The sequence below is a fragment of the Miscanthus floridulus genome, chromosome 12 (genome assembly GCF_019320115.1).
Source record: "Miscanthus floridulus cultivar M001 chromosome 12, ASM1932011v1, whole genome shotgun sequence".
Taxonomy (NCBI): Eukaryota; Viridiplantae; Streptophyta; class Magnoliopsida; order Poales; family Poaceae; genus Miscanthus; species Miscanthus floridulus.
The window spans coordinates 41,191,041-41,208,265 of NC_089591.1; the positions used below are offsets into that span (position 1 = coordinate 41,191,041).

A 17,225-nucleotide genomic window follows, 5' to 3' on the forward strand; every position below is an offset into this window, starting at 1 on the left:
AGGGTGCTCTACAACCCTCTAGGCATGTCAGAACCCAAGCAGTATTGTGGGTGCCAATGTTTGCCCTACAGTGTTGTGGGCGCCATCAATTCCTATACCAGGCGAACACGATAAAAACCCCCCACATGTCTCTGGGCGTCGACAGTGTTGTGGGCGCCGTCATTTGCCATACATGGTGAATGCGGTAAAACCTCCCACATGCGTCTGACACAAAAATAGTTTTGTGGGTGCCCACTATCATCTTGTACCCGATGGTGTGGGCAACAAGACTTAGTAGCATACGTATTCTCTCTCTCACTCGCTTGCTTATAAGGCCGTCCCCTACATCTATAAAAGGGATGCGCTCTCTCCCAACAGAGGGGATCGATCCATCGATAACTCTCCAAGAGAGGACTCTCTAATGATTCGAACAACCAACGACCGATTCACCCTCTGCTAGCTTTAGACACTCTAAAGCTACATAGAGCACTCGCTCGAATACTTAGTGTACGTAGGAGCTCCCATCACTCTCGGCCCTTCAGTTCAGAGTCCGACCGGACCTCTTGCACCCCATCTTTCTCCCTCCCGTTTGTAACCCTACAGTAAACTTCGAGCACCTAGGCTCAGTAATAAAGTCACCGACCGACTTAAACTGAACATAGGGCATGTTGCCTGAACCAGTATAAACCCTGTGTTATTGAGTGCTAGGCCACATCCGATCATAATGTACGGTAAAACTATAAATATTTATGTGTTGGTCACTTTCTGCACCAAAGATGTTTCTTCTTAATAAAAGTTATGAATCATCTATGTGTTGATGAATAGTGCGAGTGTGTGACAAAAGTATACTTTGAGAGACATGCACTACACGACGTGGTATTGTAATGCGCCGCAAATTTACATCTTTTGGGCAAAAACAAGAGATGACCCCGCTACAACTCATCGCCCCGTGAATTGACGGCGGTGGGCTCATCGTGCTGCGCTGCCGGCATGAGGCATTGGCGGTGAGGTTCTCTAGCTAGAGCTCGCCATGAACCATGGAGTCCGCATCGTCGTTGCGGTGCCACGACCAGTGCGCCGAGGTCACGTTGACCACCCTCAGCCGCCCGTGCCCAAAGCTCACTTCCCTCGTCATCGACAATGGCGCCAGCCTGTGGTTCTTCTCAAAGCTAACAAATCAACATGGCCAGATGAGTGATCAGTCAAGCAATGTGAAATGAAACCATGGCTCCGTTCGCTTGAAGGAATTTTGAAGGAATTTGTGAGAGAAAAACATTGTTCCCGATGAAAAAAGAAGCGGATCACTACGTAGAAAACGATTTTTAGCAACAGATCGATTTTTTTGTAGGGGGCGGCTGGTTATGGAGCCGCCCCTATAGTGGCGTGCTCGGGTGCCCAGACACCAGCCGCCCCTATAAATAGGGTTTGATTTGTAGGGGCGGCTCAATCACCAGCCGCCCCTAGAAATTCTATTTGTAGGGGCGGCTGGTGATTGAGCCGCCCCTAAAAATGGCCCCGTATTTATAGCTCCTATTTGTAGGGGCGGCTCAATCACCAGCCACCCCTACAAATGGCCCCCATATAAAACTGAGACAGCACCTTTTTCCTCCTTGGGTCACTTACTCCAACCCATGAAAGAAAGGTGGGGAGGCCTTGGGCACCTCCCAAAAATTGCTCTACTAAGGGGGGAAGGTTTTGGTCTCAAATCCTTTGGTGGAGAGGTTGTAGGAGGTAAGAAAATGCTATTCCACACTTTTTTTGAAGTTTTAATGGTTGATTAGTGAATAATTAGAGTTTTGTTTTTCTCTCTCTTCTATGGTGCTTGAGCTATTTATGAGCAAATTAGACCCAACTTTTAAATGTACTAGGGTAAATTAGGGAGGGGAACAAGACCATACCCTTATTTGGTCCATGTTTCTTGATTTTAGTGAACCATTAGTTAGTTTTATGGATGTTTCATGTGCATGTGATCTAGATCTAGGGTTTGGTTTTTTTATTAATTTCATTTTTGTAAATTTATGTTTGATAAAATTGGACTAGGGTTTGTACGAAAGATATTGGGTAAAGTATAATTATTGCTAATTATTGTCTTTGAAATTGTTTATTGTAATCAATAAATATGTATTTTAATTATTTATGGATAAATAGGCCATTAATTAATTTTCCTCTACCATGGTGTGTTTGTATGCTTCATGTAATTATATTAGATTTATATTCATATATATCTGAGGTATATATAATTATTCTCAAATAATTATTACTTTGATTAATTTTTATATATATCTGAATAAGTAGTCCTTTAATGTTTGTTTTGTTGTTGTTGTAAAAGATGGAGTACAGGAACTCTTGGATGTATGGTTCGTTAAGGTTCAAGGCAGGTTTCCATGAAGAGGTGGATAAATTTATTGAAGCCGCAACGAAGCATGCAACGACATTGAAAGAGAATACGGATACAATTATTTGCTCCAGTAAAGATTGCAAGAATCGTATGGCATGGACAGATGTGACTATCATCAGATCACATTTGATTATACGAGGATTTGTTGAGGACTACACAGTGTGGATTCATCATGGTGAAACGGTTATTGTTAACGACGAGGATGAGGAGGAATACGACGATGAAACCATAGAATCTCTGTCCCAATATTCAGTCGAGCTTGATGCACAAATGGATTTCGAGTTTGGCAATGAACAAGGTGGTGATGCTGGTGGTTGGGATGGTAACAACAAAGGTGGTGCCAATAATGATGGTGGAACATGTGTCGGAGTTGAAGATGATTTAGATGACATGATTCGAACCCTTAGACCAGAGATTTTACTAAATAGCCCAAAAGATCTAGAAAATTTGGAAAGAGTGACAAAAGCATCGAAGGAGACTGTGTATGGTGTTGAAAAGGGTTGTCCGACACATTGGACATTGCTACGTTTCGTGCTTGAGCTGCTCATCCTGAAGGCTAAGTACAGCTGGTCAGACTGTAGTTTCAATGATCTATTGCATCTCCTATCATGGGTGCTGCCACAACCAAACTCAGTTCCCACCAACACATACCAAGCGAAGAAGATCATAAGTCCATTGACAATGGGGGTTGAAAAATACATGCATGCCCCAACCACTGTATACTTTTTCGTGGTGAAACGTTCAAGTCATTGGATAAATGTCCCTGGTGTGGGGCCAGCCGGTACAAGAACAATGACCTTTACGGTGGGGACGAACCATCCACAGGGAAAAAGAGGAATAAGAAGGGTATAAAAAAGGTGGTACAAGAATCTCAGCCCCAGAGGACACTCCATTAGGCAACGATGCAAAGCAGAGAAGAATTCCTGCCCTGGTAATGTGGTACCTGCCAGTGACCGACCACTTGAGACGTATGTTCCTAAACCCTAAAGAAGCCGCACTCATGACATGGTGGGATGATGAGCGCAAGGTGGATGATGATAAGATTGCACACCCAGCTGATTGTAGTCGGTGGCAAAGGTTTGATGAGAAGCACAAAGAATTCAGCGATGACCTAAGGAATGTACGGTTTGGCCTGAGCACCAATGGAATGAATCCCTTCAATGAGAGGATGAGCAACCACAGCACATGGCCAGTGATCTTGACCATGTACAACATCCCAACATGATTGTGTCAGAAGAGAAAGTACCTTCTCCTCGCTATTCTTATTTCTGGCCCTAAACAACCAGGCATTGATATAGACGTGTTCCTCGAGCCCTTGATGCAAGAAATGGAGAGACTATGGAGGCATGTGGAGCAGATGTACGATGCATTCTGAAAGGAGGACTTTATATGTAGAGCAATAATATTTGTTACTACCAATGATTACCCCGCGCTATTTGCTTTGTCTGGACAGATCAAAGGGAAGACGGGATGCTTGGTTTGCTTGGATGGTACTACATGGGTTTACTTGGATGCATCCAAGAAGATAGTTTACCTAATGAACCGATGTTTCTTAAAGACAAGTCACAAGTACCGTAGCAAATTGTTCTTTAGATTTTATGACAACGCCCCGGAGATTAAACCCCCTCCGGAGAGACGTCATAACAGAGAACATGTGTACAGAATGGTGAAAAACATACGCGTCGTCTATGGAAAGAAGAATCTAGATGGGGCGAACAGAGATAGAAGCACACCTCCTATCGAAGGCGTACCTTTCAAGAAATAATCGATCTTCTTTCAGTATCTGCCTTATTGGCCAGACTTGGAGGTCCCGCATGCCATTGATGCTATGCACATGCAGAAGAATGTCTTTGAGAGTCTCATTGCTACCTTGATGGATACAGGCAAGTCAAAGGATGGTCTGAAAGCACGGAAAGACATGGTGCAGCTAAACATGATGCCACAGCTTCACCCGGTACCTGAGGCTAATGGAAAATACACTCTGCCCGCGGCGTGCTTCAACCTAACACCAGACGAGAAGAGAGCTATATGCACTTTCCTGAGGGGGATCAAAGTCCTGACTGGGTTTTCAACAAATGTGAAGAAGCTAGTGTCGATGAAGGACTTGTCAATAACACACTGCAAGGCTCACGATTGCCATGTGATGCTGACAGTGTTTCTACCTATTGCAATCAGGGCTATAAAGCTAGAGTTCTTGAAAATGGCCATCACCCGCATGTGCTACTTCTTTTCGAAGATCTCACAGAAGACGATTGGCAAGGAAGAGCTGAGTGACCTACACGAATTTGTGGTGGAGACACAAAACCAACTGGAGATGTGTTTACCTCCTGCTTTTTTTGATATAATGCCACATCTCATGATTCACATGGTTCATCAGATACAGGCGCTTGGCCCTTGCTACTTGCATGAAATGTGGTCCTATGAGCGGTTCATGTTGGTTTTAAGTTGATATGTGTATAATCGAGCATACCCAGAGGGCTCCATGATAGAGGGTTACAGTACTGAAGAAGTCGTCAAGTGCTGTCAAGAGTACCTAAAAGTATAGAAAGGGATTGGTAAACCTGATTCTCGTCACAAGGGTAGGCTGGCTAGGAAGGGCACCAGTGGTAGATAAGTGTTCATCGACCATGATTACAAAGAGGTGAGTCGGGCGCATTACAGTGTCTTACAGAGTACACAACTGATGCAACCGTATATTGATGAACACTTGGCTATCATTATGGCGGAGAGAAATGGCCGTTCGGATGATTGGGTCATGAAATAGCACAAGCAATGACTAACTATATGGTTGAAGGACCAAAACATACCGCCTGAAGAAACCATAGACTCTATTACCATCAGTAGGTTGGCGGAGGGGCCATCGAGATAAGTGACATCTTGGAATGCTTATGACATCAATGGGTACATGTACTATACCCACGCAAAGGATAGTAAATATGTGAACCAAAACAGCGGCGTTCGAATAGAGGCTCTCGATGGATTAGGGCGAAAGATCCAATACTTTGGCATCATTGAAGAGATATGGGAACTTGACTATGGAAGGGATATAATGGTGGCCCTGTTTCGATGCCGCTGGATCAAACAACACCAACTGAACGAGATCGGATTGAGAGTCCTGGACCTCAAGAATCTAGGCTACCAAGATGACCCTTGGGTGCTCGCTTCACATGTCGCACAAGTTTTCTATATGTCTGACCCATAAAGTAACCTCCCCCCGAAGAAGAAGACAAAGCACGTGGTTGCCTCTGGGAAACAACACATTATTGGAGTTGATGGCGTGGACGATGTTGAAGCTTACAATAACTATGATGAGATGCTGCTATTCACAGACTTTCCTAAGAAGATCAGTGTTGTGGAAAAGAACCTCCCCAAAGATATAATGCCATGGGAACGAAAAGGTATCAATGGGAAAGTCGTTACAGCGGGCTAGCTAGTTGTTGAACGTGGAGTGTTTGTGTAAGTGTGTGTTTGTAAGGCTTCATTTATGCATGCGTGTGAGACTATATATTTATGTACGTGTGTAAGACTACATATTTTTGTATGTGTGTGAGACTACATTCTATGCATGTGTGTGAGACTACCCTTTGCAACATCCAGATGACTCTATTTGAACATCCACTCTATTGCAACATCCAAAAGTCATTTAGAGTTCATAATACTAGAGTCAAAGTGTTGTTTTTTCATTTGACCAAATTTGACTTGATCAAACTTGCTCAAATGAGACACTACATGACCTCAGATGAAAAAACTCTGAATACCAAGTTTGATCATCTCAGCAAGATCTACAATTGTTACATAGCTCATTTTCCCATTTGAGAAAGTTTTATCAAACACTAGTCACAAATTCTTGAATCTCATATAGACTTTCATAAACTATGTCACACACTTGTGAAATTTGAACTACATTTTGTTCAAACTTTCTCAAATGAAAAAATGAACTATATAAGTATTGTAGATCTTGATGAGCTGAACAAACTTGGTATTCAAAACTTTTCAATTTGAGATAACCTAGGGTTCCGAAAACTAATTTGTAGGTGTTGAAATTTAAAAATTACAAATTTGAACCATCCAAACTTTCTCAAATGGAAAGTTGACCAAAACAACAATTGTAGATATTGATTCGTTTAACAAACTTGGTATTCAAAACTTTTCAATTTGAAGTCATTTAGAGTTCATAATACTAGAGTCAAAGTGTTGTTTTTTCATTTGACCAAATTTGACTTGGTCAAACTTGCTCAAATGAGACACTACATGACCTCAGATGAAAAAACTCTAAATACCAAGTTTGATCATCTCAGCAAGATCTACAATTGTTACATAGCTCATTTTCGCATTTGAGAAAGTTTTATCAAACACTAGTCACAAATTCTTGAATCCCATATAGACTTTCATAAACTATGTCACACACTTGTAAAATTTAAACTACATTTTGTTCAAACTTTTTCAAATGAAAAAATGCACTATATAAGTATTGTAGATCTTAATGATCTGAACAAACTTGGTATTCAAAACTTTTCAATTTGAGATAACCTAGGGTTCCGAAAACTAGTTTGTAGGCGTTGAAATTTAAAATTCATAAATTTGAACTATCCAAACTTTCTCAAATGGAAAGTTGACCAAAACAACAATTGTAGATATTGATTCGTTTAACAAACTTGGTATTCAAAACTTTTCAATTTGAAGTCATTTAGAGTTCATAATACTAGAGTCAAAGTGTTGTTTTTTCATTTGACCAAATTTGACTTGGTCAAACTTGCTCAAATGAGACACTACATGACCTCAGATGAAAAAACTTTGAATACCAAGTTTGATCATCTCAGCAAGATCTACAATTGTTACATAGATCATTTTCGCATTTGAGAAAGTTTTATCAAACACTAGTCACAAATTCTTGAATCTCATATAGACTTTCTGAAACTATGTCACACAATTGTGAAATTTGAACTACATTTTATTCAAACTTTCTCAAATGAAAAAATAGAATATATAAGTATTGTAGATCTTGATGAGCTGAACAAACTTGGTATTCAAAACTTTTCAATTTGAGATAACCTAGGGTTTCAAAAACTAGCTTGTAGGCGTTGAAATTTAAAAATCACAAATTTGAACCATCCAAACTTTCTCAAATGGAAAGTTGACCAAAACAACAATTGTAGATTTTGATTCATTTAACAAACTTGGTATTCAAAACTTTTCAATTTGAAGTCATTTAGAGTTCATAATACTAGAGTCAAACTTGGTATTCAAAACGCATTTGTAGGGGCGACTAGATCAGGAACCGCCCCTACAAATGGATTTGTAGGGGCGGCTAGATCAGGAACCGCTCCTACAAATAGGAGGGAGTATAAATAGGAGAACCGACGCACGGGAGTCAGTCTGGGCACTGTCTTCTTCCACCGACGCCGTCAGGCTGCCTGCGCGCCTAGGGTTTCCGCCGCCAGTCCCGTGCCCGCCCCCGCGCCCTCGCCCGCCCCCGGCGCCCGGCGCTCGGCGTCCCGCACCTGGCCCCCAGCACCCGCCCACACCAGCCCCCGGTCCCACGCCCGTGCCCATGCCCGCCCCCGGCGCCCGACGCTCGGCGTCCCGCACCTGGCCCCCGACGCCCGCCCCCGCGCGCCGACCCTCGGCGTCCCACGCCCGGCCCCCGGTGCCCTCCCCCACACGCCGGCCGACCCCCGGCGTCCCGTGCCTGGCCCCCGACACCCGCCCCCATGCTGGAGTTCTACTCCTCGCGCTGCCGCCTATGCGCCTCGCTGCATGGCCTCGTGCGCGAGCTCGAGGACGGTGCTGGTGGTTCCACCAGCTTCGTGCTCGCTGACACCGAGGACGACCGGTGGCTCCCCGAGGTGAGTCCCCCCTTGCCATCTTCTTTGGCAAATTCAGACAATTCGTCAAATTTGTGATGTTGATTTGGGTGTTGTGTTCTCTACAGAGGGGAAAACCCTTTGCAACAGCAATTTAACCAGATTGGTCTTATTCTGTTAATTTTGCCTTTGCTATGGTAATTTGGCCATATTGGTTTTGTTCTGATCAATTTATGATGAATAGATGTTATGTTGTTCTTTGATGGTGAGAAATTGAGAATTAGAAAGTCAGTAGGTCCCAAATGGAATGGTGACCTATTAAAACTGACACTGCAGTAATTTTTTCAACTTTGTCATGGCTGACCAGTTGGCCGTCAGGAGTGTTGAATTGCAACCAGGCATCTCAGTGTGATATCTACTTTCTTCACCAGTTTTTCACCAATGAAGCAATATATCAACATATGTTTACTTGAGAGTTCAACATATGTTTACTTGAGGGTTCATGTTAACAGCTATGCTTATTCTTTGGGTCAAGCTAGTGTGCGCACTAACATGTTCTTATTTGAGCAACTTACCCTCCTTTAGTAACCACTAGTACTAAGAAATCCTGTGTGTTCCCAAATCTAGTTAGGACTATGTGCCTCACGACATCAGTAGTAATATAGTAAAAATAGTTAGAACTCATAGTCTGGAAAAGTTCTTTAAGAGTTCAGATAGTGTAATAGTATGAGGCTCATCTAGAGGTATTTTATTGAAAAGGGAAATAGTTTTTTAGAGAAGAAATAGTAATTTGAAGCATATTTGGGAATCGAAGTACCTTTTGCCTCTTGCATATTTGGGAATCCCCTTCTGTATTTCGCTTCCAGCATGCCGTGTCAATTAGTTTGGCATATGTTTATTCTGTGTAGTGTTCTTATAATCTGTAGTTTTGTGATAATTATTTCTTCAATGTGATTCAGTTATCCCATTCTATTCAGGTTCATCTGATGGCACACCCATTTGTTTTAAATTCAATTTGTATTCTTCATTTCTATGTGTTGTCTGTGCCGGAACAAATTGGTTCTTGGATTTTTGTTCTAGTGTGCTGTTTGTTCGAGAAAGAGAGAGGGTTTTGTTTTTTCTCTACTCGCTTTGCGTCTAGTGCCTGCATTGCACGCATGGCCCCTTATGTATGTATTTCAGTTTAGTCTTGTTATTCTTTATTTAGGTTTTAGTTTTTGGAATTTCTATGTGTATGGATAAGTAGCCTTGATACATTTATTCAAGAGTCTCTATTTTAGTACTGTCGGGATCTCCCCCACAGTCTTTTTAGTCAAAAAAAGAGCGTGTGAAATATCAAATGACCCCTGTTAGCTGCCCAATGACACCTTCTTAGCTCTCTATCTCCCATCTCCAAAAGAAACCTGCTATCACCCAAAAGCACTGGCCTACACAGCAGTGGCACAACTGCACATACAGTTACTGAACCTGATCTCTATGCCAAAAATAATACTTGGAAGTGGAACTGCTACAAATTCTGCTTGGGTAATGGTGTAATATAACACATGTCACCAGCCAACCTTGGACACAGTTCTTATAGTGTGAAAATGCTTTTCTATGCTGTATTTCCTTGCTCAAGTTTTTCTTTCGCCATGTTCAAACCAAGTTTCCTCTTCCTGAATGAGAATAACCATAAGATTAACTTAAATGTTAATGATTACAGCTTAGGCATTAGGAATTGCACATTATCCTGTTATCGTTGCATCTAATAAACAGCAAAAACTACTAACAGTAGGGCAATCTTGTACAATTGTCTACTTGCTCAATTTACATTCATTGGTTAGAAACATGTTTCGCTTATGATATTTGTTGCTGTGTGTGGTCATGCCACTATTTTTTTAATGTAGTCTTTGTGTTATCTCTTAAGTTGGTCTTATAGATTTTATTGAAATGTTTCCATTAGCTTATAGTTATTAGTGGTTTAGTTTTAGTAGTCTTTTTTTATTCGGTTTCATTCATTTCCATTTTTGATGTGGCTGTGTGTGTTGACTGTGCTAACAGTAGGTCAATCTTGTACCTTTGTCTCCATTTGATTTCGTTGAAGGACCTACTTGGATAGGGTCTTGTTTGTTCTGTTATTTCAGTTTTTCAGAACATGGCTATTTTATTGATTTATTTGTTCCATTTGTTTGTTATGCCATGAGACCATGGTTGTGCTTCCTTGATTCTTAAGCTGGTAACTAAAATGTGAAAATCTAGTTGATAGACAAAGTCCTCTCTAGCTGCTGGCTCAACTGCTGGCTGCTACTTCTATACTACTAAGTGGCTCCTGCTATACTACTATCCTACTACTCCTCTACTACTACTACTCTACTTCTACTGCTAGCTACTCCTACTACTACTAGTTGGCTGCTACTCTACTCTCTTCCCTAGCTGCTGGCTGCTACTCTACTCACTTCCCTATACTACTAAGTGGCTGCTACTAAGTGGCTCACTTCTACTACTCTATCTACGACTACTACTGTATCTAAGTGGTTGTTTCTCTTAACTACTGGCTGCTACACTTCTCTACTCCTCTACTCTACTCCTCTACTATTACTCTATCTACTATTACTCCTCATCTACTCTAATCCATTATTTACCACATCTAAATTACTAGATTTTGATCTACAGAGGTCTTCCAACCATGTGGCAGCAGTCAACTGTTTTTTGGCTAATTTTCCTATCCTCTATGTTTGGGAAGCAGCAGTTGCTTGTTTTTACACCTTTTCCTCTCTATGTTTGTTAAGCAGCTGTTGCTTTTTTTTGGCAAATCTCCCCTCTCCTCTCCTTTGTTTTGCCGATGATGAAATTGTCTAAGTCCATACATTATATGGAATATGAGCTGATGATCAAAAACTTGTGAGGAACTTGGCATCATTAGCAGCCGCCCCTACATTACCTTCTCCTCTCTTCTCTGTTATGATGCCTTGATGCTCCAAGTTCAAGATCAGATGATGATTAACATGTTTCTGAGGCCTCTACCACTGCTACTTCTCGTTTTTTATATTGTTGTTTTATAGGACTACTTTGGTTTATAGACCTTTTTGATTTCTTATACCTTCTCGCGTACCTAAAGCACACTTTCTTGCATCTTTTAGAACAAAGCACGAAATAATGTCGCGGACAACAGACCATGCAGCTCGATGCCCCGAGCATGATGAGCAGCCAACCCTTGAGGAGCAAGCACTAGAGGACCAGCTTACTCAGGAACAGTTCGATAATGAGGTAGAAAAGGATCTAGAAGTGATGCTTACTCAGGAGGAGTGTGACGAGGAGGAAGGCCCCGAAGGAGAGGCTGCTGAAGGCGAAGAAGAAGAGGATGATCAGTCAGAAGAGGGATATGAAAGTCCCGAGGATCCTTTCCCACCTGAAGCAAGAAGGTGGCCAACGGAGAAAGATTTGGACAAGGATTTTAACCCGAACGAGGAGGTAGGGAAGAAGCCTTAGCTTATAAATTTTGCTAAAGCTTTGGCTATGTTACCTCTGCTAACACTTTGACCTGTCCTATATACAGGTCCCTCCTGAAACTCAAAAAAGACGACATTGACGTCTGCGACATCTCGCTGGACAAGATGGAGTAGAGCAAAGGAGAGCAGAGGCAACAACCACAGAGACGGATCATGATGCCTCTGCTCCACAAACTCAAGACACAACCATGACTACCAAGCCTAAGAGGAAACGAGGGGATAGAAAAGGAAATCTATATCCAGATAAGGCTTGCTATGTGATAACGGAGGTTGGGCCAGCAGGGGAGATCCTTGAGCCAAAGGAATTAAGAGGACGATTTCGTAATGCGATTGGGGCCTAGTAAGAGATAAATTGAACCCAGCAATCCCTAACTGGAAAGAGGTACCAGAGAACATAAAGAATACACTATAGGATAGGCAGCTGAAGGTCAATTTTAGATTTTCAGAGGGTAAGCACGAATTGGTAAAAAAATGCTATCAGGATGATGGGAGAGTCATTTCGACGTTGGAGGTCGGAGCTTAACATGAAGTATATCCAAAAGGGGTTAACTCCCTTCAATGAGTTTGGCAAAATAACTTCTAGTTAATGGGAGGAGCTCGTTGCTCAGAAGACTTCAGCGGAGGCATTAGAGCTCAGTGCTCGTAACACCGAGCTAGCGAAGAGGAACAAATACCACCATCATCTAGGCCCCGGTGGCTACTATGCTAAGGAAGAGAAGTTTAGGAAGATGGATGAAGAGGCCGCAGCTACTGGGAATATCGATGTGACAAAGTTGAAGGTACGCTCAAGGAACTGAATATATGCGAGGAGTACAGAACCATCCGGCAGTAATCTTAAGTTTGATAAGCTGGAGACCCAAGAGGCGGTATCAAGGATACTGAAATATGCTAAAGACAAAGAGACGGGCTCATTCAATCCTTCCAAAGAGAGGGATGAGCTTAGCCTTGGCTTGGGAAACAAGGAGCACACAGGCTGCACCAGGGGGCTAGGGAAAAGGATGACCTAGAAGCAAGGATTCGAAGAGGACAGGCACATGTACAAGAAACATGGCTGAGACTGGGAGACTAGTCTTGAGCTCTAAGTGAAGGCTCTAGTTGCGAAGGCGCTGGAGGAGCAAGGAATGTCTATGGAGCCACGTATATTAGTGATGCCACTGGGAGAAGTGGCATTAGTTACCAACCCTCCGAAAGTTCCTAGCAGCCAAGGTTCCACTGCAGCCACAATCTCAGTCGATCTCATACGGGAACCTACTAGTTGCACCTTGGTGTTTCTCAGCGGTCGGCAGAACACTATGATAGAGGTGGCAACGGGTGTTGCACATCCTCCCGGTGGCTTATACCACAATAATAAGATACCGCCGGACTACACTAGGGTCGAGGTGCATACAGTGAAGCCTGAGTTCATGCAGTGGAGGATAGACTACGCAACTCCCGAGGGGCTGGTGTTACTCGAAGACGTTATGGGGCAGTTCATCCTCTAGCACAAATGGGACATTATATTGACTACTTCTTCGCCGCCTCCCTCTCTCCTAAATTTGGAGCGAGTTGTTGAGGCCGGGGAGATATTTTCACCGTCTCATGACCCCCACATTCCTGAGATGCCATATTCTTCCCCGCCTCCTATCGACCATATGCCTGATGAGATGCCACAACCTTCTCTAGCTCGTATTGGGCAAGTGCATCATGAGATGCCACAGTCTTCTCAACAAGCACAACCGATACATGAACAACGAGTGCCTCCTGAAGAAGGTGATGCACAAGAAGATGAGGACGTGCCTGAATGGGAACTCCGAAAGAAGATTCCAATCCACATAAGGCCAGTTTATGTTCCGATCAAAGACGTCTCGTCGGTGTCCAAGTGGTATTCCCATGATCAGTTCAAGCCTAAAAACCAAGTTAAAAAAGTCCCATCACGGGGTTCTGAGGAGGCCGTCAGTAGCAAACTTCACCAAATTGCAAAGCAGTATCCAAATGTTGATGCCATCGAATGGTCAAAGGATTGCTCGAAAAAATATGAAAGAGGCAAGCCCTTCCTACCAAACCGGGACATCCAGCGCCTATCACTTGGAATGAGAAGGTTCCATGATTGGTACTTGCATGTTCTCCCAACGAGCATAGATATCATATAAGCATGCTTTCCCACCGGCACATTTGGAAGCCTAGCCAGGAAAATTGTCTTTGACTTCAATGACATGCACACATGCTTTCACCTGGGAGAAATGGAGATGAATCTAATTCGCATGTGGTGCCTGTAAGTCCTTGTCCTCCTGATATAATATGAATATAATCTTTGAATTTTGTTGTAACTAACCCACGCCGTGATTTGTAGAATGCAAGTGCACATTGTCAAACAAATGCCAAGTGTGAAAGCCGGGTATGTAGACCCTCAAGCTATAGCCCAAACAAATTTTAATTACCCTAAACGGTGGACACTGGATGCCAAAGAGCTAGCAGCTGCAAAGACTCTTCGGGAGAAAGAGCGCATCCGTAGTGTGAAGCTAAGGGAAGAGTCCCTTAAGGTTGCGGCATATATTGCCTTGGCTTTCAAAAATCTCCAACACCACTCTACTATATGGCTACCATATAACTTCGAGTAAGCTCAACTCTATACTTAAAGCTTTGTTCGATATATTTCATTCGATGTAAAAGGGCTTATCTAGTTCTATGATTAAATCCATGCAGCAACCACTGGATTTGTATAGCCGTCGACGTCGGGAGGAGCATGGCATGGGTCTTTGATTCATTAGATAAGGACACGGTGACATACAAAGACTTCATATCGATTCTCAAGACGTATACATATCGACAATCCTCATTAGCTTATATGTTTGTATACATACTTGTAACGTTCACTTTTGGATACTAACAAGTTGTATTTGCTAAAATAATTCGAACAGGGCATTTAGGTTCTATGTCACTAATCATCATGGAAGGCATGATCCAGCAAGGAAGGAAAAGCTAGCTATAAAAACACTATGTGCGGTAAGTGTAACTTACTTCTTCAGTACTCTGTTACATGACTGTCAAAAGCATTACTTAATATTTTTATATGCAAAACACACAATGCCCCAAGCAGAAGCCTGGGAGTGTACATTGTGGATACTATATATGTTCTATGATGGGTAACACCGGTGCCTACAGGAGACACCCCTTAAGGGTAAGTTTGAACCTCTTCACCTGTAGTATAAAAACTTCGTAAATGGTATGAAATACTAAACTGAAACTTATTTTCTTGTAGTGGAGAGAAGAGAAAGGAATGAAAAGAGACCCATACAAGGATGACCAACTCTTAGAGCTCGTCGGCGACCTTTGCAACTTCACATTGGACCAGATTGTACACGTCAGAGGCGCCTACCATGACCGAGAGTCTGACTTAGGTACAAATCCTCAGTACCAACACCTTCGTGAGACTGAAAGGCTATCTCTAGGACGTTGATAACAATGTGTATGGAATTTGTATATTTAATGATGGATTGTATATATTCATGTGAATTGGACTTGTAATTGTAGTTTATAGAATACTCTTATGCTTGTAGTCGCGGTCGTGAGGTGTTCGGCAACGCGAACGTTGGTCATGGGGCGTTCGGCAACGCGAACGCGGTTAGGAACGTTGGTCGCGGGGCGTTCGGCAACACGAACGCTGTTCGGAACGTTGTTGTGGGATGTTCGGCAAAGTGATTTTGAATTGAAAATTTGATTTTTTTTTTTTTTGCGGAAAAATGTACTGTAGGGGCGGTTCTAGATTGAACCGCTCCTACAAATACCTGTTTGTAGGGACGGCTGGTACTACAGCCGCCCCTACAAATCTATTTGTAGGGGCGGCTGGTAATAAGAGCCGCCCCTATAAATATATTTATAGGGGCGGCTGGAAACACTAGCCGTCCCTACAAATCGATTTGTAGGGGCGGCCTGAGAACCGCCCCTACAAATGCATGATTGATAGAGACCCTTGCGTAGGGGCGGCTGGGCAAACCGCCCCTACAAATGGTATACAACCGCCCCTACAAATGCTTTTTGACGTAGTGGATCAAACCGGGTTTAAGGGCACGCGAACGGGGCCAATGTGGTTTGCGAAAAAATATCAGGGCTGGGCATGGCGACTAGCATTGATACTCACTTCAAGGCAAGGCCTTCTCTGTTGCCGCCGTCGCCTATGGTGATGTACACGGGTCCGCACGGGTTCGCCTCGTTGTCATACACCCTTCTCTGCGACGACAGCAATGCGAATTGGGACGAGTACGTGTCATCGGACAGCCAATAGATTCGCCATGAACTGATGGGAACAAAGAGACACTCACGAAGCGTTCATAGGCATGAACGTGGCCAGCGAAGACGACGTCGACGCGCGCCTCGAAGAGCAGCCGCTCCATGGCCTTCCTCATGGCCTCGCCCTCGCCCTGATGCGCGGCGTTGGTGTTGTACCAGGGCGCGTGCAGCAGCACCACGAGCCAGGGCGTGGCGCGGCGGTCCACGGCAGCGAGGTCCCTCGCCAGCCACCGGTACTGGTCCGAGCTGGCGTCGAAGGGCGCGTACGAGCCCAGCATCACGACGTGCACGGCGCGCCCCGCCGCGTCGAAGGAGTAGTAGAGGTTGGACGGCGACCCGCTCTCCTCGTGCGGCATCCGCCACCGCGCGCCGTAGGCGGCGAACGGGAGCGGCGAGGCCGGGACGGGGTGCAGGGGCGGCGCCTCCACCTCGTGGTTGCCCTGCGTGACCATCCACGGCCACCGGCACGCGTGCCGCTGCACGAACCGCCCGAACGAGTCCCACAGAGGCTGCTGCGTGTCGGCGTACGATAGGTCTCCCGGCACCAGCAGCATGTCGTAGTCCGTCTTGCTAGCGTGCGCCAGCGTCGACGCCGTCCATTCGGTCTGCCCCAGGTCGCCTGCACCATTGTCAACCGTCCGTCCGATCGAAAGTCAGCGCCTGCGGGTAGTTTTGTGGATTCTTCCCAGTCCCTGCGTGGCTACGTACCGACGAGGGCGTGCTCGATAGGCAGCGCGGCCGGCGGGGTCCTGAGGCTGAACTCTCTTCCGGACTCGCCGCACCGGTAGTAGTACACGGTGCTGGGCTCCAGCGGGCCGATGGTGACGTGGTGGATCTTGCCGGAGGAGTAGAGGAAGTAGCGGTACGATGTGTGGTCGCCGGTGGCCGACATGGTGTAGTTCCTGGAGGCCTTGCCGTACTCCACCACGGACTGCGCGTGCTTGTCGTCGGTGACCCACGACACCCTCACGTGCCTCTCCCCGACGGCCGATACATGGGCCTGCAGAGATCGCGTCGGTGGTCATCTTAATCAGGCGCATAACAGCACACCGGCGTCAGTAGTGAATAGGAAGATGTAGTATGTACCTGCTGAGGATGGTCGGCGGGCTCGGTGTGCTCCGTGAGGATGATCCGCCCTGGCGGCGGCCGGACATACTCTGCGGCGGTGACGGCGGCGGCGGCGGCCAGCAACGCGGAGACGACGACGAGAGCTTGGGCGACCATGAGAATGTAACTTGTCGTGCGCATCTTCTTTATCAACGGACAAGTTCCGGCAACCTGAGACGTTGA

The 17,225-nt window shown here is 44.6% G+C and overlaps 1 protein-coding gene across 1 annotated transcript; it reads right to left on the reverse strand.

Annotated features, from left to right (window-relative positions):
• Positions 1–997: 997 nt before the first annotated feature.
• LOC136498467 (purple acid phosphatase 22-like) lies at positions 998–17,198 on the reverse strand. The gene is made up of 5 exons (XM_066494396.1): positions 17,022–17,198; positions 16,644–16,935; positions 15,968–16,554; positions 15,787–15,875; positions 998–1,148 (listed from the first exon to the last, which is right to left on the reverse strand). The coding sequence occupies exons 1-5, from the start codon at positions 17,181–17,183 to the stop codon at positions 998–1,000; spliced, it is 1,281 nt and encodes a 426-aa protein (XP_066350493.1). The 5' UTR covers positions 17,184–17,198.
• Between the last annotated feature and the right edge of the window lie 27 nt (positions 17,199–17,225).

Excerpts from the sequence above, each read along its gene's own strand:
- LOC136498467 (XM_066494396.1), bottom strand. The coding sequence starts at position 17,183 with ATGCGCACGACAAGTTACATTCTCATGGTCGCCCAAGCTCTCGTCGTC. Across the intron at positions 16,936-17,021 it reads CCGCCGACCATCCTCAGCAG|GCCCATGTATCGGCCGTCGG; the intron begins GTACATACTACA and ends CGATCTCTGCAG. Across the intron at positions 15,876-15,967 it reads TTCATGCCTATGAACGCTTC|AGAAGGGTGTATGACAACGA; the intron begins GTGAGTGTCTCT and ends CTGTCGTCGCAG.